Raw genomic sequence first — 24,929 nt, forward strand, 5'->3', positions numbered from 1 at the left:
GTCTTTCAGCTGGTGGTAACAAGGACGGCTGGGATCTCAAGGTTGCAGCTGTAAAGCCAAAATGCAACACTTAACAGAGGCAGCATTGTTCACACCAGACAGAGCAATGATTCGACTGTATTTAAAGACAAGCACAGTGTACACAATAGCAGAAATTGCCCGTCCCAAGGCGAGCGCACATAACCCACAGGAGCCCCAAAATGGTGAGTAAGCACAGGGGCAAGGGGGACTGATTGTTTCACACCCATACTGTCCTCTGGGGTTCAGTACCCTGGGACAGCCAACAGCTGCAGGGGGCCCCTATACTAAACACTGTCCCCACATTTTCCACAGGATGAGTTCGTCCTGGAAGATATCTTGCTGCTGAGGGTTACCTGGGAAACAAGGGAGGGTCTTCTACTACAATGCGGCTTCTGCCCTGGCCCATATGCAGCTTGCCTGTGTGCAGCAATGGGCCCCCAGCCCGTCACGGCACAGTGTAACGGACATGTTAGCCTTACTGGGACAAGGAGCACAGTAGTTCTTCCAAAGAACCTGTGCAAGTGGATTGCCCAGCTTCTGCATGAGACCTTTGAAGAGATTATTGAGGCGGATTAACCACGATGTGAGAGCACATCAACGCCCTTTTCTGCATCTAGGCATGTATGCAGCCCTAACCCTCCTTGCCCCAAGAGTCCGCGCGGAACAACTTTCTTCCCTGAATAAAACCACTTACTGAGCACCTCCTCTGCTGTTCGTTCTTCTGCAAGCACCATCCACTGCAACTGGCTACTTTCCTCCTGGCTTGAAAACAGCTCCTGGCTGCATGCATCTAGGGATGTCCCGGTTGTCCCACTCCTTCTCAGCATCCTCGCTCCTGCTTTCCTCCTCCTCTTGCCTTATTGAACTGGGCTCTGAAGCGTCTATGGTGGTCTTTGGCGTGGAGGTGGGGTCGCCCCCCAGTATTGCGTCCAGCTCTTTGTAGAAATGGCAAGTTGCGGCAGCAGCACCGGAGCAGCGGTTTGCCTGGCACGCTTTGCGGTACACATTCCGCAGCTCCTTAACTTTAACCCTGCACTGCAGTGTATCCCTGTCATGGCCCCTTTCTATCATGTCCCTTGATATCTGCCCGAAGGTATCGTAATTCCTACGGCTGGAGCGCAGCTGAGACTGGACAGCATCCTCCCTGAAAACACTGATGAGGTCCAGAACCTTGCCATTGCTCCATACTGGGGATCGCCTGGGGCGTGGAGCCATGGTCATCTAGAAAGATTTGCTGAGAGCACTCCATGCCTGGCTGAGCAAACAGGAAGGGAATTTTCAAAATTCCCAGAGAATTTAAAGGGCGGTTGGTCACCTGAGGGCAGGGCAGTAGAGTTCAAAGTGATGACCAGAGTGGTTAGAACAGGCATTGTAGGACACTTCTGAAGGCCAATCAGAGCACGTTAGTAGACCAGGGCGTCCACACTGGCACCGCGGTGCTCCAGCCAGGATGCAGCAAGCGTTAAGCTTCTCGTGGAGGTGAATTAGCAGGAGCGCTCCAGCTGCGGAGCCCAAGCGCTCTACGTGCCTTGCCAGTGTGGACACGTCACGAGTTAGGGTACCTGGGGCTGCTTTAATGCGCTCTAACTCGCAAGTGTAGTCAAGTCCTAACTAATCACTGTACTAAACAATAAAGGAGAACAATCTAAACACCACTAATGCTCTTGCTAAGCAAGACCAGATGCTCCAACCAACCTTCATGGTCGGTAAGAAGGAACTGAGAGGGCATAGGGCTGGTGGCGCCTGATATACTGCCACATGAGCGTGGCACTCCAGATGGCACCATAGCCGGTCCAACAGAGACCTCTAAGGCAGAAATCTCTGACAAATGTACACGTGGGCACACATACCTAGAATGGAATTGACATGAGTAAGCACTCGAAGAAGAACTGTGTCTACACTAAGAAAGCTGCAGTACCTTGGGGAACTTGGGGAGGGATAGTGCCTTTAAGATGATGGACCCTGGACCCTGTGGTGTGGCTAGGCCGCACTGCAAGGGGCTTGATGCAATGGAGCCATGGCCCCCTTCCCCCTTTGGAAATTTCCCCCCCTTGGGGGGTGTACATAGGGAGAAACCCTTGTGCTCCCAGAATGCAGGAACTTTAATTGCTCATGGTTATAGAAGTTGTCCCTAGGATGGGGCAGGCATGCAAGAGTGACTCCTTGTGAGCTCTCCCCTCAGACCCTGCCTAAGAACTAGGTGGCATACAGCCAACTTTATCCATCTCCAACTCTGCCTCTGCCTGCAAAACTAAAGCGGAACTCATCCAGACCCAAGGATCTGGCTCCAGATTTCTCACTATACGGCATGGCATACAACTGAAATTTGGGATTTTAAATACCCAAGTATGCAAAATTCTGTCTGTCCCCCATGTCTCTCCCCCCTCCCCCCAAAAAAAATTTGGAACAACTTTTAATAGCAAATAAATGAGAGGAAAATTACAAGATCTTCAGACATTGCACAAATAGACAACAAGGTAAAATTAGCTGCAAATATTATTGGTTATGGATTATTTGATTATCTCCATGCATGAAATGGAATGCAAACTTAACAGAGTGACTTTTAGTAGCAAACCAACCATATAATTAAGGAATGAAGTTATGGGTACTCCACAATGTAAGATTTCCCACTGGATGCGGTAGGGTTGAACCTGAAAGCACTCTGGCTCAGGCATTGGGTGCAGCCATCGGGGAGCCACAAATTCAATTTAATGAAATGTACGGAACTGCATTGCTTCTTTGGATTCTCCTCAGTGGCTGAGGCAGCAGGATTTGGCCCAACAGGAGGTTCAAGACCACAGGAAAGTCCTAGAACACGAACCATGTTGCCTGGCAGCAGGAGGGATGAGAGAAGAGAAATTAAACTGACCTTCTGAAAAGATGATCTCATCATTGCATTCTTCCTCTTTACAGGAGCACATGAACAGCAGTCCACCAGCTGCCTTCTTCTCTTTCATAACACAGGTTTTTGAGCCAGGGTCCTCCAATTTCTGTCCAGAGACTGGCAGAGCAGGATCATGACATATTGTTTCTAAAGTTGTGTTTGCATCATTCTGTCTCCTAAAAATGAAAAGGAGAGTTAAAAACCAAAACCAAAAGGAGACAATCCTCTCAAGAGAATAGTTAGGACTCTTTCTGGGTAAAATTCACCCTGTTGTGAAAGTTATACAGTCTTACTGTAGCCTCATTGCACAGGGATGAATTTCACCTTCTGTGAGCTTGTCTACACTGGGGATTTCTGCACGGCAGCAGCTATCTCGGTATATAACCGGTGGACTTCAATTGGAGCAGAGTTAGGCCAGCGCTGAATGCTTTTGAAAAACAACACCCTAACAATTCAAACTAAAGTTAAACTGAACTGCTTGGAAACCCAAAACAGACTTGGTTCAAATTTGAGGCAAAAGTAAATCTTCCTTTCATCTGAACTGATTCAGTGCTGTGTCTTGTTTTTGTCTAGTTCCTGTTTCTTGACCTTCCATGGTTATCAAGTAAAATGTGCTAAGCACTGGATTCTTATAGCAGTCTCATGGTGAAGAGATCCCTTTAAAAAAATCCACCCCCCACAACATTGTTTCTATGGTTATCAGCAAAGATGCCAAAAATCTTTGGAAAATTTTAATTAAAAAAAAATTAATGATCTCTGCAAAATCTGTGGAATTTCAGGGTATTTTTTCCCCCCAAGATAGTTTTGGCAGTGCGTGAGTATGTATTTTAAAAATATAGGGCTGTTACAAACCAGTTAGTTCCACTGACTTCAACAGAAGTGACATCAATTTACACCAGCTGAGAATCTGGCCCATACTTTTGATGCTTTTTTGGTCCACCTCTAACATTTCATTATGCAACATAAGAGATGAAACTAGAAGGACAACTCAAATGTATTTATTGACTCATTAAACTGGCTTGCTTTTGCTGTTTCTAAACACAGTTGCATTAACAATCCAGAGAATCTCGAATTGCACTGCAGCCACTTTGTAGCACACAGAACATTTATTTTACTCGTCAGACACAGAAAAAATATTTAATAGAACATTGCACTATTTGATGTGTCCATGTTCATTCATGCTGGACATCTTTTCAAGTGAATGGATGTAACCAAGTCATGGGCCTCACAGGATATTTCTAATGATTGATCATTTTTTCACCTAAATGTTCCTAATTAGGCTTCGGCATTAACGTTCAGTGACATATACGGAAGGTTTGCAAGTTTTCTATGCTGTTGCTTTTGCCTGGTTGTGAACTGAAAAAAAAAAAAAAAAAAAAAAAAAAAAACAAGAATGTTTTGGTTTTCATTGTCAAGGCTGGCTTCATGACTAGAAGGGCAAGAACCATTTAATTCTAAATATGAACAGAAAGCTTAGATTCATCAAACACTTTAGGAAAGCATCACACATCACTGAATTTTACATGCCCATGGTTTTTTTTGTCTCAGGTATAGTTAAATAATCTCCAAGAGTCACTATATTTAAATATGAGATAGAACAAAGGATTCCCTTATGTATACACTATTATACACATAAAGCACTTCCGCCCATACACTGTACATAAAGCTCCTGTGATAGGCACATATAATCTAAATGATAGTGTCAGTTTGTTGTTTAATGGTTTAACTTGAAACGTTGCTTTTCTCCATTCACAACAGATAACACAACCATGAACTACTCTTAAGAGTCTCAAATCTGTTTCTACTTTCAGTGTGCTGTGGGTGGATGCAGTTTAATGGGCTGAGGAAAAACATGACTCTTTTTCAACAGCAGCATAAATTGGAGCAGAACTGTTTTAAGAAACAAAAACAAAACAAAAACCAACCTTACACATTTCATATCCGAATTTTTGTTAACCTCAAGCAATTCTAGCACAGAGAAAAGTCAGAGGCGAGAGAATACAGTTTGTCATGGTGGTTGCACTTAGACTGAATGTTCCAGAAGAAAGTTTTGAATGTCTTGACAGTAAGAGCAACTTCTAAATGATAGAAGTAGATCATCTTCTCCTAACCCATAAAAAAGAATGAACTTACCATACTGCTACACAGACTTCATTCTCCTTCTCACAGATGGAAGTGCGGTTGCAGTTGCTATTGCAGTGACCTTGCTGTGTGCAGGTTGTCACCTCCACATCACAGAATTTACACAGAGCATGCATTTTGTATCTATTTTCCTTCATTTGTTCCACAGGCAAGATACCGTCAGCTGGAGGAGAGAGAGAAATAAAACACCGTAGTAACATCAGCATATCAGATTGCATTAGAGTTCATCACAATGGGCAGTTTTACTATCAGTAGCAAACAGCCCCCCCCACCCCCGGTAAATCAGGGATATCTCAAATTTGCCCAACTGGAAGATCACTTCAGCATCATGCCAGGAGCCATTGGTGTTCTCGCAAGTCCTGGTTTCCCTCAACTCATGTTGACTTCAGTGGAAGCGAAGGCACTCTGTGCTAGGAAGGATTGAGCCCAGTTTGAGTTTCATTTGAATAAAAGAAGAAAGTTGCATCTACCCTTATTTTTAATACAGGGGTGAGCCAACATACAATATGTTGCAACTTTGTTCTGAGCAGCTTGGCAACAGAGGATGACATAAGCACGGCATACTGGGAAAGGAGTGTACTAGGGAGACACCATCATAACTCTAACCCAGGGTGGACACTATGGGCTTGTCTTCATTACACTGTTAGCTTGAGTTATAACTTGAGTGTTGTCCCTACCCTGATTCCTGTCCACACAAAAATCCCTAGCTCGAGTTAAGTGGTGCTTTCAACTTGAGCCAGCTGGCCCTTTGGGGGCATAGGTTGAAGCATGAGTACTGATGATATTTGTGCTGATAATGCAGGGAGGACTCATCTACTTTGTGCTGCTAATCCAATCATCTTGAGCGAACTCTGCAGTGAAAACACTCTGTAAAACTCTAAATTCCAATTGACGAATGGGCTGAATTTTTGGCTACTGCTCCTTTACACAGTCACTGTTGGGATGGGTAGCAGTAAAGGAAGATGAGACAATTCATCCCATTGAGGCCCCAAATATGATTTTCAGGAAGCATATTTTTAGTTCAAATACTATTCTGAGATTCCAACATGTCTTGCAAAGAACAGAAAATGCCTATGTAGAGACATATTTACTTAAAATAATATGCAACTATCTGAGATGGAGAAGACTGACTGCAATAGTTTCAATACAATTCACCCATAAAAGTACGTAGAGCCAATTTAAGCAGATATCAGGTTTTATTGATTACAATGCTTTCATTGTAGCCACCTGAAGATGAAAACTATATTAATTTGATGCTACATGTCCAAATGGTGTTAGTCAACATACAATAGGAGATCGGAGATTCATAAAATTCCTGCTCCTCCACAAGCACTACAATCAATATTGCCCCCTAGAATTTGAAAATATTTACTACGTTTAGAAACACTTTTCAATAAGAATTAAATATACTTGGCTGGATGCCAGAAGAAAAAAGCACCTGTGCTACAATTTTCAGCAGATTTTTGCACCACTGTAAGAGGGTCAGAGAAAGGGGTCCCCCACTCTTCCTTCCCTCAGCCAAGCAATGCCTCCTTTCTAAACACGCTGTGGATTTGACCCTATGGCTTTGGTCCTACTACCATTAAGATCAATGGCAAAACTCCCACTGATTTTTAATAGTGCAGGAGAAAGCCCTATGTGCAGGGGGAAAGGATGGCATGAGCTGACTGGGAATTTTCATTAGGGGAGAGCATGCTGGCAATATGTTACAAACTAGCTAGAATTTAGGCCTTAGATAAACATTCATCTTATTAATTACTTGTATTGCAATAACTCCTAAAGCTTGCAATTAGGATCAAAGCCCCATTGAGCTGGGTGCTATACAAACACAAAGGAACAGTCTTCAGCAGCTCACAATCTAATGTAGTATAATAAATCAAATCTATTAAAATTAGTCATTACAAATTTTTTGCTCATCTCTGTCTGTGACAGTGCATCTCACTTAAACATGCACGGTACCTTATTAGCACTACTTATTAGCAGGATTTAGAGTAGCTCCTAGATGTCCCAACTAAGATTAAAGCTCCCTTCTACTGGGGGCTGTACATACACACACTAAAAGTTACTCCATGACTCTAAAAGCCTATGTTTTAAATAGGCAAGACCAAAAAGGAGGGAGAAAGGAGGTATCACTATCTCCATTTTACAGATAAGGAACTCAAGCACAGAGAGCTTAGGCTCAGATTTTTAAAGGCATTTCAGTGGGAGTTAGGCGCCTAAATACCTTTAAAAATCTGGCCCCAAGATGACTTGCCTGAAGTCTTACAGGAAGACTGTGGCAGAAACAAGAACTGGACTATGTCAAGTCCAAGCCTTCACTGCAAGGCCATCCTTCCTCTCACATGACACAAAAATGCTCCAACTTCAGAGCTCACATTTTAGGGCATGTCTCATTGTACTGTTTTTTTGAGATATAACTTCAGCATTGCCTCTAACCTGACTTCTGTTCACACACAAGCTCTAGCTTGAGTTAAGTGGTGCATTAAACTTGAGCCAGATGGCCCATCAGGTAGCGTGGGTTAAAATCTTGAGTGTTTCTGATGCTGGAGCTAGGAATGCAGTGCTGACACAGCTACCCTGTGCTCCTATTACACACACTCTGTGCTGCATGAGTGTTGTTCTTTCACTTTAGCTAGGCTAACTTGGATTGTAGATAGAGCTAACACTGCAGTGAAGACAAGCCTTTAGATACGCTGTTTCAAATACACAGTGTTTGATGATAGACAGGGCCAGATTCAGCCAAGCTTCTGCTAAGATTCACCCCCCTGTAACAAACCAATGACAATGTCTCTGGATTCACCCCAAGAAGGGAATCTCCATTCCAAGCCACCTGACTTAAAACAATCAGTTCGGGGAAGCAGCCCATTTTAAAGTACAGTACATAGCAAGGGCACAAATCTAAAACAAGAGAGTGTCCTAGGCTATGATTCAGTTGTTAGCGAGGAATCAAAGGAAGAATTCTGGATAGTCAATGTTAGCTCAATTCAGGAGCCAAAAAAAAAAAAAAAAGGAGAGGGGGAGGGGTTAGGACATCCAGTCTGACTTCATCCTTTTCAAGGAAAATTCAAAGTGGTGATAGAATCTAGGAGTCAGTACTTCAGTCACTATTCCCCATACCATTCCACCCAGACAGATGCAATGGAAAAAGATGGGGCAAGGGGCAGACATTCCTATTCAAGTAGAGGCTGGTTTGAAGTGTTAGCCCTTAAAGATAGACTATGTTTTTCTTGATATTGTTATGCAGCTCTAGCAGGTGTCTATGTGCCATTCATTGCTTTAGCTCTGCTTTGGCTACCCTGAAGGCTCAGATTAAAGTTTGACTTTCCCCAATTGAGCATTTATCGATATGTTGAAATCAAACTGGTGACTTTTAAACTGTGCAAAGGGACATGAACCAAAATCTGCATCCAGATGCAAACTTGGCCTCTAGCATGCCTCCCTCTCTCCTGTTAACAGGCTATACCAAACCCCTGGATGTGAACACACCTAAAACTCCAGAAGAGTTCAGATCTGCTTCCAAGCTATGTAGCTCAGGGCTGTCTCCAACAAGTTTGCACACTGGTTGTAGGATGCAACATTGGTAGGGATCTCCTTGATGGGAATGCATTGATCACTCTCTCCCTGCTTCAGAGTAGCAGCCGTGTTAGTCTGTATTCGCAAAAAGAAAAGGAGTACTTGTGGCACCTTAGAGACTAACAAATTTATTAGAGCATAAGCTTTCGTGAGCTACAGCTCACTATGAAGTGAGCTGTAGCTCACGAAAGCTTATGCTCTAATAAATTTGTTAGTCTCTAAGGTGCCACAAGTACTCCTTTTCTTCTCTCCCTGCTGTACATCACTTGACTTACTTGATTGCACCATTCCCAGGTTCATGCTGTTACAGTCAACACTCTAAGGCTTTCTTGTATTCAGCTGAGCAAACACAGTCATTTGGTCTTTTTAAAAGCAGAAACGGCCTCTAATTTTGTATGAATGAAACTATCCATGTAACTAATATTTGCACACACAAAATTAGAGATTATGCTGAAGCCATTCTAAAAGTTCTTTTCAAGGCAAGTATAATCTCATATGATCCTGTAATGTTTCTCTTATTTAGACTCACAGATTTATAGGACCAGATTTTTTTCTCTCCCTTGTATTTTTGCCCTCCAAATAGGTCCCAAACAAGGGGTAGCGTTTACTTGGCCTCCTGTATTCTGGTTGTCCCTGGTTCTTTCAACAGACCCAATACAGCACCAATCGCTCATGCCATAAGCAGATGGCTATAGGTAGAGACAGAAATTCAGATTAAAATACATGCACCATACCTATTGATCCCTAGGTCTGACCTGGGACAATCCCTTCACAGCTCAAGACATGAAAGGCCTTAGAAATATCAGTTCTGTGTGTTTTGGGGAGCAAGAATCGTGGAACAACAATTTTACCCCTTGGCTCACTTCCCAGCTGCGGCTTTCCAGACACACATACGCAGTACACCTCATCCAGAGTCTATTGGCTGTTTTCACATTGAAAGACACAATGCAAACATGTGTGAGAGTCTAACTTTCACTGAGACCTCAAGCTAGTTTATGTTCCTTTTATTTGTTGAGTATTGTGAGCTAATAGTAGAATTGTGAAAAGCCCATAAAATGTAAACTAAAACTAAAACTAACATGCTTTTTTTTTTTTTTTTTTTTGGAATATCTACATTGAAAACCTCACTCAGGCCTCAGGGAAGACTTTTAAAGCATTGGCAAACTCATCCTGCTCATAACTTGTGAAGTATAATTGCTGCCATTTCTCTTCTCTCATTCTTTATTACTTAGGATTTAGACACAAAATAGTAGCTGTGAGCTGGACTGCCCCGCTTTAAAAAAGCCTGCTGGGAGAATGAAGGGGAAGCCAGCAAAACTGAGGTTTAAATACTTATGGAACTATCCTGTCTGCTGGGAGAAGCATGAATTTGGGACCCCAGCCTCTCCCAGGCCCACAGACCTTGGGAATTTGCAGGAAGGAAGACACCTTTATCAAAGAGACAGGAGATATTATGTAGAGAGAGGTGCATGTCCCTCTCCTTCCTGGCAGCACAATTCCAGAAGGGCCTGCTGTCTCTGGCTGGGCCCCTTTGCAGCCGCACACCAGCTGCTATAGAGGAGATAAAGCTCTTTTGCTTCATGCCTGGATGTGGGCATCGAAATCTCCAGGCTTTGCCGGGGCCAGTGCTGCAGAGAGCACCTTCCCTGCTCTGCCCTCTCCACTCCACCGCCCTACCCTTCCCCACAGCAAAGCTCCATTTGGGCTGAATGCTACAGCATCCACATTGTGCAAGGGAGCATGGTGTCAGGGAGGTAATACTCCTTCCTTTCTAGGCAGGCCTTCCAAGCACTGAGGATCCCTGGGTGAGGGAAGAGATGATTCCAACATTTATTCTGAACAGTGAAAACATAAGTTATTTCAAAAAATGGGTTCTTTTTATTTGCTTTCTGGTTTCGGGGTCTTTAGGGTGTACTTGAATCATTTTTTCAAGCTTCTCTACAATCCTGAGTTAGAAACTTAGTGTTTTTAATCAATGAAAACAAATTCCCATGTAATCACAGGACTCCAGGAGCTGGGGCCTTAAGAAAAACACCAAATATTGTAAGACTTCTGATAAAATCATGAGAGTTGGCAACACTGCACCAATACTTGATGCTAGACCTAGCACTGAGTCACAATGTGATGTCATTGTGACCCAGGCCGTGGGAGCCTGGACTGAAAATCACTATTTAAACAAAATATTTATATCTTAAAATAGTAAAGATTTAAAGTTTACTCCTGTTCATTAGGAATCTGTTTATATTCTTCTCTATTTAGCTCCTATACGGTCTGCTACAAATGTGTGTCACATTTGACACCAAACTTCATTCAGCAGTAGGCTCAGAAATGCCAATTGGGATTAAAAATGTCTTTTAAAAATAATTCAGAGTTTACTCATCATGAGAAGTTCTCCTTAGATTGTGAGATTTCAAAATGCTGGAGTCAGCAAAATGGTGCAGCTATCCTCAGTATTAGCCCCCATGTATGACATCACAATTGGCTGCTTTTGAGGTCATAAAGAGCATGATGACTTCAGGTGGGAAACAGGCAGCAGGAGCAGATAAACTCTGAATTAGATTCTCTTTTCATGCAACTATTTCTAGTTGTGCAATAAAAAGGGAACAGCTCCCTTCCCCCAGGAATTTATGACATAAGTAGAGCTGTTACAACAAAAGTAGTCTTCAATATTTCTCATGAGGTATCACTGGGTTTTTAAAAGGTTTCAGCTGTAATATCTAGATATTCATGTACTCAAGAGTTGAGAATCTGTGGTTTGATATGTGCAAGGGGCTTGATCCAGCAAAGTGCAGGTGTAGAATGCTATGTATATAGGCACAGACAGTTTGATTCTGCACCAATGAAGTGAATGAGACTTAAGTGATGAGCAGGAGAGGGAGGGAAGGAGAACCGGCACTGACCACATTGTTTAAATGTTTTGCAGGAGCATGGCCAGAAGGCCCAAGACCTTGCAAGAGCAACATTTTAATTAGAGCACTGCTGTGCAGCCAAGCTACTCTTGCTAATAGTGGAAGAAAAGTCAAGGAAGGGAGCATGTAATTAAGCATCTCATTTGTATTCTGAGAATAATGCCTAAAACTATGTCTCCTCAGACACAACCATTCCTTTTCTTCCACTGCTTTTGAGTGCGCGCAAGCAGGACACAAAATGGACTTCCACTCAATGAGGAAGACTGTGCTTAGCCTCACAGTTACAGGGCTAACACCACTTCCTGGTCTCCCCAAGCACACCCTGTCAGGTCAAAGTCTCTTAGCCATCTCCGGTATCTTAAGGTGGAATCACACAATTCTCCCATTCTCAGACCAGGCCCTGGGTTGCAGTCTCCCATGTATCAACCATGGTTTACTTTAGCAGGACTAACCTAGGCAAGTTCTGTTCCCTTCAGGAGCCATGAGAGTGGTTAATGCAGTGACCAAATAGCCTCCTTAAAGCAAACTATCATTTAGTGTTAGAACAGAACCATTTAAGAGAAAACTTCTTAAAAACAATAAAACTGACTACGTACTACTAGCTTACCAGGGTTGAACCATCTTCCCCGCAAGGCCCCTGGAGTGACCAACTCCTTATAAAGCTCTTCCACAGAGCCTCTCTCTGTATCCGTTTGTCTCCCTGTCAGAGCTGACAACTCCCTAGACAGCCCTGGCAACCCCATCCTCTTCTTTTCCTCAGAAGGCTTTTTAACTGTTCAGGGTTCTTTTGATCTCCCGCGATGTTCCCTCTAATTTTTGACAGGCTGTGTGCGCAAAAAATTTCTTCTGTGCAAATTTTTGTGCACGGGGTTTAGGATCTGTGTGTGCATGCACATGCGCACAGCTTAGAGGGAAAAATGATCTCCAGGCCTCACAAAACAGCTGTCTCCCTTCAGCCTAAAGCCTGGAAGCATGCCACTGTCTTGTAATTGCCCCTGATGTTGGCAGAGAAGCTGCTTATCTAGGACCACTGCCCTCCTGTTTATTCTTCCCACCGCCCCTCTTAAGCTAGACAAATACATTCATACAGGAGATTCTTATAATCTCAATATACAATAACTTCACTTCAACAACCAGGTCATATACCATGTTCATAAAATGGTTACCTCTCAGAGCTCAATACATTCATGCTGCAAATCAGCTGTCTGTCACATTTAGTGCTTATCCTCCATAGATAATTTTTAAAAACTTGCACCTTTGTGTAACCTGCTCATTCTCCTGCTGGAGCACAACATTGCACATCCTGAACCACACTGCACAAGGATCAATGCTACAAGCAGAATGATATCTTCAAAATGGGAAGGCACTCAGCAGCATTGTGAGAAACTAACAATATCCTGGGCCAACCTTATGGAATTAAGATAAACTTTACTGAATTAAGTTAAACCTTATGGAATTAGGTTTAAAATCTTTGGGGTCCATTGTGTTAAAAATGCAATTGTGTATATGTTAGTGTGTGTAACTCTTCTAGTAGGAGGGGGACACTAATGTACTTCCTCCATTAGCAACCCTTTGAAGCTACCCCTGGAGAGGTGTGCAGATACTAGTTCAGACTAGATTCTCCAGGGACCAACAGACAGACGGTTTTTGGATAATATCCTGGTTTCAAACTGGCTCAGGGCCTCCTTCATGATCCAGCAAACAGACAAGACTCCTGGTCCATGGAAGGCCCCAGTCCTTAGGAAAGGTTGGTAGGACTGACTAGGCTAATGGAGGTCCCATAAAACTAAGTACTTGTTTGGAACTAAAGCTACGATGAACTCAAAACCACAAGGAAACCCTCTGGGTGTTGAAGGGCTGCTCCTGCAGAGCCCACATTAGGTTGGGGTGATCTCTGGTAAGCTTAGTAACGTGTGGGTAGATTCTTTTATTGTTTTCTCTGTAGTGCTTTTACCTTAAGAATAAAATAGGGTTGCATAGGGAGTGCTGCGTGGTACCATATAATTGTGGACAGTCACACCATTAATGGTGACGGAAGGGAAATGAAGCCGGTGTGGTTGGGCAGCCTGTCTCAGCTGGGAATAATTCAGTGAAGACAGGGAACTATTTAACCTGGAGATACCCGGTCAGAAGGGGGAGAGAGATTTTTCTCCACCTAAGAGAGATGATGGCCAGGGGAGTTGGACACCTGAGAGTGGGTGCCCTTGCTGTACCAGAGGGAGGTGAAATACAGGTGCCATGAACAGCGACAAGCATGTTAAATAGCACCGTAAAGTGGGGAAAGATGCTATTTCCAAAGGTGTAGAACAATGATAATACATGCAGAAGGAAAATAGAAAAGAGTATGGAACAAGGAGTCAGAAATTTCAGTTAACTATTGTGTGCAATGGAAGAATCTCTCTATTTTAACAGCATATAAAAATGGTTAAATTTTAGTTAGAAGCAGAACTAAGTATGACAGGAGTGAGTGGGAGGGAAAGAACTGGGCTATAATGGCTCCCAAAGGAAAGTGTGCAGACTAAGGGTACCTCTACACTGCAATAAACAACCCACATAACTGAGTCTCAGAGCCTAGGTCAATTCACTTGGGCTCACAGGGCTATGGGGCTAAAAATAACCATGTAGACGTTTGGGCTCAGTCTGGAATCCAGGTTCTGAGACCCACCCCCTTGCGGGGTTTCATCCCAAACCCAAATGTCTACACTGCTATTTTTAGCCCTGCAATCCTGAGTCAGCTGATCTGTACCAGCTGCAGCTGTGCTGCAAGTCTTTTACTTCAGTGTACATGTACCTTAAGAGGACTAAAATATATATTTAGCTGGATAAGCAATATGCTTTCACAAATGCTTGACAGAGTATTTTACAAATGGTTAATCTAGCTCAGATTATGTCTACACAGGATTAAATACTGCTTATTTAAGAAACTAAAGGAGACCCCCTCTGGTCTCACAAACGAACAATATGCATTTTATGACCTTTCTTGAAAGTTAAGCATAGGAAATGAAGCACAAACTCCTATATTCTACATTAAGGCTGTGATAAAGCACAACAAAAGACAGGAAATTCAAAGCTATGGCTGACACCCCATCCTTAATAGGGCTGGGTTGCTTTGTGAATGAAAGGGAACGCATCAGTCATATTCGAATTTCCTGGTTTATTTGTTTTGAATCATATATATATATATAATGTTATTGAAGCAAAGTTTCTCCGCAGCCTTTGGAAGAAATATGCCCATGCAGCTCTCACTGGTGTATGTCACACATCAAGCTACATGATACACAGTGGTTTCAGTCTGAAGACTTCAGAGTAGCAGCCGTGTTAGTCTGTATTCGCAAAAAGAAAAGGAGTACTTGTGGCACCTTAGAGACTAACAAATTTATTAGAGCATAAGCTTTCGTGAGCTACAGCTCACTTCATCGAATGCATCCGATGAAGTGAGCTGTAGCTCACGAAAGCTTATGCTCTAATAAATTTGTTAGTCTCTAAGGTGCCACAAGTACTCCTTTTCTTTTAGTCTGAAGACTGTCCTGCAGTTGTACTCATTCTGTGGGTACATTACAGTTTTTGAAGACTGTACTAGGTACAATTTTCCATGCGCTGAGAGCACTCGTACCTTTGTGGCGCCCACTACAGAAACAGAAACACACACACACACACACACACACACACACACACTTACACATGTATAATGATACCTAATTATAAAAAAAAATATTCCTTTTTGATTGTAGGAAATTGCATATTGTGAGAATAATTAAACATTTCCCAGGCGTCCTTCTTAGGAAGCGCTCATTGGCTCATTTCTCAGATATTCCAGAAAGAGCTCACCCAGCATAGAGGAGAGGAAGGGTGTTCTTGTGGTTATGGCACAGGACTGAGAGTCTGGTGTTTGGGGTTCTGTTCTCATCTCTACCACGGACTTCCTGTGTGACCTGGGGCAAATCACTTAAGCTAGCATTTTTAAGAGACTTTACTAATTTTGGGTGCAACAATTTTTGGATAACTATCTTGAGGCACCTACATCCAGATCCTCAAGAGATCCCTAAATACTTTTGAGGATCTGGGCCTTAGATTTTCAGAGACGGTAGAGAGCTGCAGGTCTTATTTACTTCCACTGCAGCTGCAATTGCTAAGCACTCTGGAAAAAAATCAGACCCAAAGTGTCTCAAGTTGGTCAACCAAAATTACTGGATGCATTTGAAAATTTTGACCTGAATGTCTTTGTGTCACAGTTTCCTTGACTGTAAGTGGGAATAATAGATTTCCCTACCGCACAGGGATTTGGAGAAAGGCTCATGCATCAATGTTGGTAAAAATATACTCTATTTTCTTGATGAGAAGGTATAATCTAAGGGTATGTCTTTACTACGTGCCGGATCAGCGGGCAGCGATTGATCCAGCGGGGATCGATTTATCGCGTCTAGTCTAGATGCAATAAATCGACCCCCAAGCGCTCTCCCGTTGACTCCTGTACTCCAGCGCTGCGAGAGGCACAGGCCGAGTTGACAGGGGAACGGCAGCAGTCAACTCACCGCGGGAGAGACACCACAGTAAGTTGATCTAAGTACGTCGACTTCAGCTATGTTATTCACAGTTAGACCAGGGCCAATAGAAAAGTACTGTGTTATTAAGTGGATCTATTTCTCTCTTCCAAGTGTTTTGGTTAGGGTTGCCAACCGTCCAGGATTGGCCTGCAATCTCCTGGAATCACCACTGATCTCCCGATGATAACTGAAAGCAACGTGGGAGATTTTAATAGGATATTTTAAGAAAATTATATTATGTCATGCTGGGGGAAAAAATCCTCTGGAATAGCTTCAGTCAGAGTTGGCAATCCTAATTTCGGTTTGGGTGAGGTGCACCCTATGAGTTTGGCGTGCACATGTGATGTCAACACAAAACAGATAAGGTGGGTGAGTTATTCCTCTAATATCCTGGGATTGACAAAGCTACAACAACACTGCAAACAACATATAAACACGATGTAATTTTAAACTAAACCACCAGTTCTGCCTTGCTTTATGGGAAAAACCTTGTGAAACTTGATGGCTCTGCAGTTTTCACCCAATGCCTGATGAAGATTTGCTTGAAACTTGCCTGGCCAAACAGTTGGTGAACTCTGGTAAACACTGCCTGAGTTTCAGTTTTTGTTATGAATATTTTTCATAGTTCTAGTTCCAGGTCAGTGACATTAAAGGGCCTGATTCTGATTTCACTTACACCCTAATACTATGGGAGTAAGTTCACTGATTTAAATGAGATCAGAATCAGGCCCAAAAGACTGGATGTTAGATTTTTAAAAAAGAAAATCAAAAGGACTCTTAAAATATAACCCTGAGTAGGCTGCATCTGTTCCCATAAAACTTAAAGTGTCGCATTCCTGCACTGATAATACTTCATAATTATGAAGCACCAGACGCATAAATGGCACATGTAAGACTAAAAAGGTTTTGGCTCAGATTATGCGGTTTAGAGTAAGAAAATTATAGTACTGCTGTTTAACTTTTTTTTTTTTTAAACTCTGATAGAAGAGTGCATACTAATGTTTCTAGATTTTTTTCAAACCATGATTCCTCATTGAGCTCCTTCACCAATGCACCCCAGAATCCATGGTGCCAGTTTTTGCAGCACTTCTAGGTACTGACTCGTGTACCTCCTTTGATTTATGGGGTGCTTCATGAATCTGAGGACTAATTTATTCTTTGTCTGATGTAATCCATCTAGTCATCTATGATTGGAAGTGACCAAACAAATTTACTACAGCAAAAGGAATAAGGGGGGGGGGGGGAATGTGATTCACTTGTTGAGAATCTCCACTATTCCCATATGAGACATATGTATACGCACATGCATATCGTTGACTAACCCGCCTGAAACTTTTATAAAACTTTCCATAAACATCCAGCATATCCATGGGACTCTCATTTATCAGTTGCACAAATCACTGTTGTAAAGACCCACAGGTGCCAATGAAAAATGAGTATTTAAATGCATTAACCAGGCAATTGTGCTTCTAACCTGGCAGTAGTTATGCACACATGCATATGCACTGATTTATACACATGTGCAAATACTTACTTTCCATATGCAATGAGTGTATTTGTATTTTTGTGGGTGCACTGTTAACATGTTTAAAAATCTGATCTTCCCTTATTTTAAAAAAAGTGGGCTCCCACTACAAAATTTGGATCCAAAGTTCAAGGACTAAAATTCAGTGGTGCTTGTTTCGGGGGCGGAGGGGGGGTGTTGTTTCAGCTCAGTATAAACATAGGGACATTTGCAAAATTTGGTCCTTTGCTTAGATTTTGAACTTCTCCAAATTTCAGAAGAAGTGGGGGAGGTGAGATCTAGAATTATATTTTGGGCACATTGCTAAAAACATTCTTATAAGGCAGGGGTTGGCAACCTTTCAGAAGTGGCATGCCGAGTCTTCATTTATTCACTTTAATTTAAAGGTTTCGTGTGCCAGTAATACACTTTAACGTTTTTTAGAAGAAGGTCTCTCTCTATAGGTCTATATATTACATAACTAAACTATTATCATATGTAAAGTAAATAAGGTTTTCAAAATGTTTAAGAAGCTTCATTTAAAATTAAATTAAAATGCTGATCTTACACCGCCGGCCCGCTCAGCCCGCTGCCAGCCTGGGGTTCTGTTCACCTAGGCCAGCAGCAGGCTGAGCGGGGCCTGTGGCCAGGACCCTGGCTGGCAAGGGGCTGGCAGCCAGAACCCCAGACCGGCAGCGGGCTGAGCGGGGCCAGCGGCTGGAACCCGGCAGGCAGCAGCGTGCCATTAAAAATCAGCTCGCATGCCATCTTTGGCACACGTACCATAGGTTGCCGACCCCTGTTATAAGGTACTACAGCATTGGTCTAAAACACTAGTTTGCAATACAATGAATTGTTCTAATACTATAGAATTCTATACAGTTTATTTTCTAAAGGCTGTATGTACCTCTTTTCCTGATCCACCCTAGTTAATCTAACTTGGAAAATTAATTGTATTGGAATAAAGACTTATTTTACCAAAAAGGAAATTCTCTGTCAATCTCTGATGGGCCAACAAGCTTTTGTGGCAGCTCTGTTCAGATCTTGTTGACTGTAAGAAGCCATTTCCCTGTGAAAAAATTTTGCGAAGTTTCATTGATACATAACAATGTTTGAATGACAGATTCGACGTGAATAGCATGAGAAAGAAATTACTCACTTTCATAATCCATCAGCTCAGTTAAAATAGTAAATCGCTCTCCTCAAAGTAAAGTTAGACTGAAGCTTAATCCTTTGGGAGCAAAGTCACTTTGAATGGATTTGGGAGAGGGAAACCTTCTCAAATTCAGCAGCATGGATGCCTATATTTGTTTCTGTCAGGTTGGATGCATCTAATTCCCACCATTAATGGAAATTATAAACAATGCATTGAGAAGAGGACATAGCTCATAAAAACAAGTTTTTGAATGATATCCAATGGACCAAATGGCCCCGTCACTACCATTGACTCTAGAACATGAACACAAGGAAGTTACATTTGTACACCATGTTGTAAAACTGCTTTCTTCTAGGGTACATTATCACGTAGATGCCTGTGGAATCCGGCATACATGACATTCGCATTTAAAGGCTAGCATCATTCCGACTCTAACAAATATGAATACGTACATACAAGAAAAAACACTCTTTACTGCCTGAAGTGGATTCTTTTAGTCACTGCACAATGTGCTTCAGTTGTCTGCACCAAAAGGCCTGGCATTAAAGCATGACGCAAGGATATTCTCAAAAAAGAGAGAGCTCAGTGTGAAGGAACTTGCCAGGCTAAAATATTTAGTCTACCTGTCTGAAAGTGTGAGAGAGAAAGCAGGCTGTTCTAGCTTGGTTATGAAGTACAATACTGGATGTTTAGGCAGAACAACACTGTAATTAAGCTCATACTGTGAACTGTATGGATAGAGTTGTTGTTTTTTTTAAAAAAATATCTACCTGTGTGGAAAATACTTAATGAAAAAAGCATTCTTTTATGATGGTCACTGTTTCCATAACCCACTGTCTCCTGCATGCCCCAAGCTTAAGATAACGGCTATCTCCTACATACTCTTAAGACTACCTTAACAGTTCTTTCTCAATAGCCCAACAGTTCTTAAAGTCAGCATGTGCATTTTTCAAATGTCTTTTTAAAAAGAAAAATTCCAATTAGAAGTGCAAGGGAAAAACCAACCAAAAGTCTGCAAAAAACAGTTACTTCTGTAAAAGGAGGTGTTGTGCGGAGAAAGGAGGATGGGTGTAAGACTGAGAAACACACACCACTTGCTCAGATGAATCAGGAAAACCTTTCTTGGAAGAACTCAAAATCAGACACGCATTCCCTCTGACTCATAATTTTTGTTCAACTCGCTTTTCCTTGCAACAATTAAAAAATTTTAAAAGCAAAACGTGGCTACACTTCCTGAGTTTTTTACATGGTATAGTTCAGCTAGAGACATGATATAGTACTAGCATATGGAAGGTACCTACTTTCTGTGGTATCTTAGAAAGGATTAATGGGACTAGATCTTCAGCTGGTATGAATCAGTGTGGCTCCACTGACTCCCATGATGCTACACCAAGTTATACTAATTCAGGATCTGGACCAATACATCTATTTGAGGGTAACTGGATTGTTCCAGAGGCTGGCCGTGGCACATATTAATCCTTCATTTGTAGATCACGGATTCAAATCCAGCTGTGGTAAAGTAGCAACTGGTGGTGGAGTAACATTGTATATTAATGATAAGGTAGACTGTAAAGAAATTAGAAGTGATGGAATGGATAAGACAGAGCCCGTTTGGGCCAAAAAGTATGTTGCAGGAGAAAACTACTAGAGGTTCCCCTGGGAAACTGCTTCCCCCAGGATCAATTTGGACAGGGATAGAGACCTCTTTAATGTTTTTAATTAAATAAATGCTACTGGGAATTGTGATTATGGGAGACTAAATTCTTAGAAACCAATTGAAGGATAAGTGCTACTAATAGTAGGGCCCAGATTTTCCTGGAGATCATAGCTGACAATTCTTCACCAAATAGTTGCCAAATCAACAAAAGGTGATGCCATTTTAGATTTGGTATTGGCGAGTAGTAAGGACTTCACATAAGAATTGGTTGTAGGGGACAAGCTTGATTTGAGTGACCATGAGCTAATTCAGTTTAAACTAAATGAAAGATCTGCAACTAGGGTCCTTGATTTCAAAAGGGCAAAAAAAAAAAAAAGGGGGGGGGGGGGAGGGAATTAGTTAGGGAAGCGGACTGGACTGAAAAATGCAAAGTAATGCCAAGCCTCCTCCACATTCAGACCTTTAAGTCAAAGTTGCAGAAACTATCTGAAGCCTGAATCCCAAGCAAGAGGAAAAATATTGTGGGGAAGGTTGCTCATCCAGCTTGATCTGCAACCATCTCAAACAGGTGATTAAGAGAAAGCAGAAATCCTACAAGGAATGGAAGATGGGATGGATTAGCAAGGAAAGCTACCTCTTGTAGGTCAGAAAGTGCAGAGGAAAAGTGAGAACAGCCAAAAGCCAAGCAGAGTTAGACCTTGCAAAGGAAATTAAAACCAACAGTAAAAGGTTCTATAGCCATATAAATAAAAAGAAAACAAGGAAAGAAGAAGTGGGACCGCTAAATGCTGAGGATGGGGTGGAGATTAAAGATAATCTGGACATTGCCCAACACCTAAACAAATACTTTGCCTCAGGTTTTAATAAGGCTAATGAAGAGTTTAGGGGTAGTGGCAGAGTGGCTAACGAGAACAAGGATATGGGAGTAGAAATTACCACGTCCAAAGCGGAACTCAAACAGCTTAATGGGACTAAACCGGGGCACCTGGATAATCCCCATCCAAGAATATTAAAGGAACTGGCACATGAAATTGCAAGTCCAATAGCAAGGATTTTTAATGAATCCATAAACTTGGGGGGGTCATACTCTATGTCTGGAGAATCGCTAATATAGTTCCTATTTTTAAGGTAGGAAAAAATGTGAGCTGGAAAACTACAGGCCTGTTTGACCTCAATTGTATGCAAGGTCTTAGAACAAATTTTGAAAGAGAAAGTAGTTAAGGGCATAGAGGTAAATGGTAATTGGGATAAAATACAACATGGTTTTACAAAAGGTAGATCATGCCAGACCAACCTGATCTCCTTCTTTGAGGAGAGAACTGATTTTTTAGACAAAAGAAATGCAATAGATCTAATTGACCTGGATTTCAGTGAGGCATTTGAGGCATGGGAAATTATTAGTTAAACTGGAGAAAATGTGGATTAATATGAGAATTTAAAGGTGCATAAGGAATGGGTAAAGGAGAGACTACAACAGATCATACTGAAAGGTGAATTATCAGGCTGGAGGGAAGTTACTAGTAGAGTTCCTCAAGGATCGGTCTTGGGACCAATTTTATTTAAAATTTTTATTAATGATCTTGGCAAAAAAAAGTTGAGTGTGCTAATAAAATTTGTGGATGACACAAAGTGCATCCGATGAAGTGAGCTGTCGCTCACGAAAGCTTATGCTCTAATAAATTTGTTAGTCTCTAAGGTGCCACCAGTACTCCTTTTCTTTTTACAAAGTTGGAAGGTATTGTCAATACTGAGGATCAGAATATCACATAAGAAGATCTGGACAATCTTAAACTGGAGTAACAGAAACTGGATGAAATTTAATAGTGCAAAGTCATGCACTTAGGGACGAACAAGAACTATGAGATGCCAATGTGATGCAGCCATGAAAAAGACTAATGAAGTCCTAGAATGCATCAGGCGAGGTATTTCCAGTAGAGAGAGAAAAATGTTAGCACCATTATACAAGGCACCGGTGAGACCTCATCTGGGATACTGCATGCAATTCTGGTCTCCCGTGTTTAAGAGAGATGAATTCAAACTGGATCAGGTGCAGAGAGTGGCTACTAGGATGATCCAAGGAATGGAAAACCTACCTTATGAGAGGAGACTCTAAGAGCTTGGCTTGTTTAGCCTAACCAAAAAAAGAAGGCTGATGGAAGATATGATTCCTCTATACAAATACATCAGAGGGATAAATACTAGGGAGAGAGAAGAGTTATTTAAGTTAAGTGCCAATGTGGACAAGAATAAATGGATATAAACTGGCCATTATTAAGTTTAGGCTTGAAATTAGATAAAGTTTTCTAACCATCAGAGGAGAGAAGTTCTGGAACAGCCTTCCAAGGGGACCAGTGGGGGAAAAAACTTAGGCTTCAAGACTGAGCTTGATAAGTTTATGGAAGGGATGGTATGACAGGCTGCCCACAATGTCATGTAGCCAATCTGCAACTGCTAGCAGCAAATATCTTCAATGGCCAGTGATGGGACTCTAGATGGGGAGGGCTCTGAGTTACTATAGAGAATTTTTTCACCTGGTGTCTGGCTGGTGGGTCTTGCTAACATGATCAGGGTCTAACTGATCACCATATGTGGAGTTAGGAAGGAATTGGGTCAGATTGGCAGAGACCCCGGGGAGGGAGGGCGGGGGGAGGATCCCCTTCCTCTTCAACATGGGGCTTGGGTCACTTGCCGGTTTGAACTAGTGTAAATGGTGGATTCTCTATAACTTGAAGTCTTTAAATCATGATTTCAGGACTTCAGTAATTCAGCCAGAGGTTAGAGTTCTATTACAGGAGAGGCTGGGTGAGGTTCTGTGGCCTACAATGTGCGGGAGGTCAGACTAGATGATCATGATGGTCCCTTCTGGCCTTAAAGTCTATGAGAAACTGGAAACTTTTTCTAAGCTCTTTGGTGGCCTACATGAAATGACTTGACGGTCTCCATAAAGTTCATAGCGGACTAATGATAAGATCACAGAAACACCATTTCAACTGATACCCATAAGGAATGGAGGCTCAGCATTAAATGAACATGGAAGCTGAAAAACTTGTTCAATGTCCGGCAAATCACAGTGTGGGGAAACATGCTCTGCTGCTACTGTATGTGTTCACTAACAACAGGAGTTGACTCTCTGGAGCTGTCAATCTGGCACTTTTCACAAACACTGCATTAACTGAGAACATCCATTTAACAGAATGGTCCTTAAAACACAAAAAATGTCTAAGCTTTCCAAATTCAACATCATGGTAATTTAAGCAAAAAGAAACTCTCCATGGGAAAGGATACATTTGTAAAATTCCATGGATGCAAAATTTTATAGCCCATACACATTTGAAATGTCCTTTATAGGGGTTACTCAGCAGAGTGACTTAACTCTTTGTTGCTTCTGGAGATACTAATCCAAATTTTGTCTTAGGACACAAGTAAAACCAGCTTTTGGTGCTAAACAAATACCTGATGAGTCTCAGGGTTTAAGGCCCGAAAGGACCATTCATCTCATCGGACCCTCCTGCATAACTCAGGATAGGAGCCAAACCCAGCAGTTTCTGCATCCAGTCCACAACTTCTGTTTGAGCATTGTTTACCTTTTAAGAAGATAGCCAGTGTTGATTTAAAGATTTCAAATGATAGAAAATCTATCCAGTCTCTAGATAGGTTGTTCTAATGTTTAATTATCTTCACTGTTAAAAAAAAAATTTGCACATTTCTATTCTGAATTTGTCTAGCTTCAGCTTCCAATCATTGCAACGGATGCTTGTCCACTTCAGTGATTCTATACACAATCCATATTGAGCATCAGTCCAATGATACTCTACTACTGGCCCCGTGCCCACCTCCTTACCCCTGTCTGGGTTCCCCCCCTGGAGACACAGCACTGCTCCCAGCCCCAGCTGGGGGGTGAGGGGGCTGGCTTTCAGCACCTGCACTATTAAAAGGGTTCCAGCGCCACTAGGGGTATGCACTAGTCCAAATTATCTGTTCCTCCATTTAATGAGCACAAAATGCATGATTTTTTAAAATAAAGTTCATATTTTATGGGAAGGAAGACAGTTATCTTGGTGGGTATGGTCCATGCCAGACTACAGCTGGGGAGGGGCGGGGGGGGAGAGAATGTAGATGACAGTTTCTTCTACTTTGATGCATGTGGTGAGTGGTAGTAGTAGAGATGTATCAACATTAGCTTTGAAGGTTAAGATACTTTATGATGATTGCAAATGAACAATGGTCTGCTTATAGCATTCACCCCCCAACCTTCATCAACCAGGACAGAGACCAGTGTTTCCAATTTGACACCACTGGTAAGCACATGTGACAAAACACACTGCACTTCACACCTGCAAAAATAGCAAAGTTTGAGGAAGTACAACTCAGCTGCACAATACAATATCCATCAAAAGAGCCATGATAGAAAAGAGCCATAAAATGGTCAAGTAACACAAGGTGGGGCCACCTTGCACCCTCACTGCTCCTTGATGACTCATAACACATCGAAACTCTTAACTAGGGAGAAATGGGGAAAAAGATTAGTCCTGTGTCTTG

The 24,929-nt window shown here is 42.1% G+C and overlaps 1 protein-coding gene across 4 annotated transcripts in view; it reads right to left on the reverse strand.

Moving 5' to 3' along the window:
- The window catches only part of TGFBR2 (transforming growth factor beta receptor 2), a 77,652-nt gene that overhangs the window by 41,777 nt on the left and 10,946 nt on the right, over nt 1–24,929 (reverse strand). For all 4 annotated transcript variants that reach the window (XM_038391372.2, XM_038391374.2, XM_038391373.2 and 1 more), the window contains 2 exons: nt 5,039–5,210; nt 2,891–3,081 (listed from right to left, as the gene is read on the reverse strand). In XM_038391372.2, the coding sequence (XP_038247300.1) occupies nt 2,891–3,081; nt 5,039–5,210 (363 nt within the window). The remainder of the gene's footprint in view (nt 1–2,890; nt 3,082–5,038; nt 5,211–24,929) is intronic.

Source organism: Dermochelys coriacea, chromosome 2 (assembly GCF_009764565.3).
Source record: "Dermochelys coriacea isolate rDerCor1 chromosome 2, rDerCor1.pri.v4, whole genome shotgun sequence".
Taxonomy (NCBI): Eukaryota; Metazoa; Chordata; order Testudines; family Dermochelyidae; genus Dermochelys; species Dermochelys coriacea.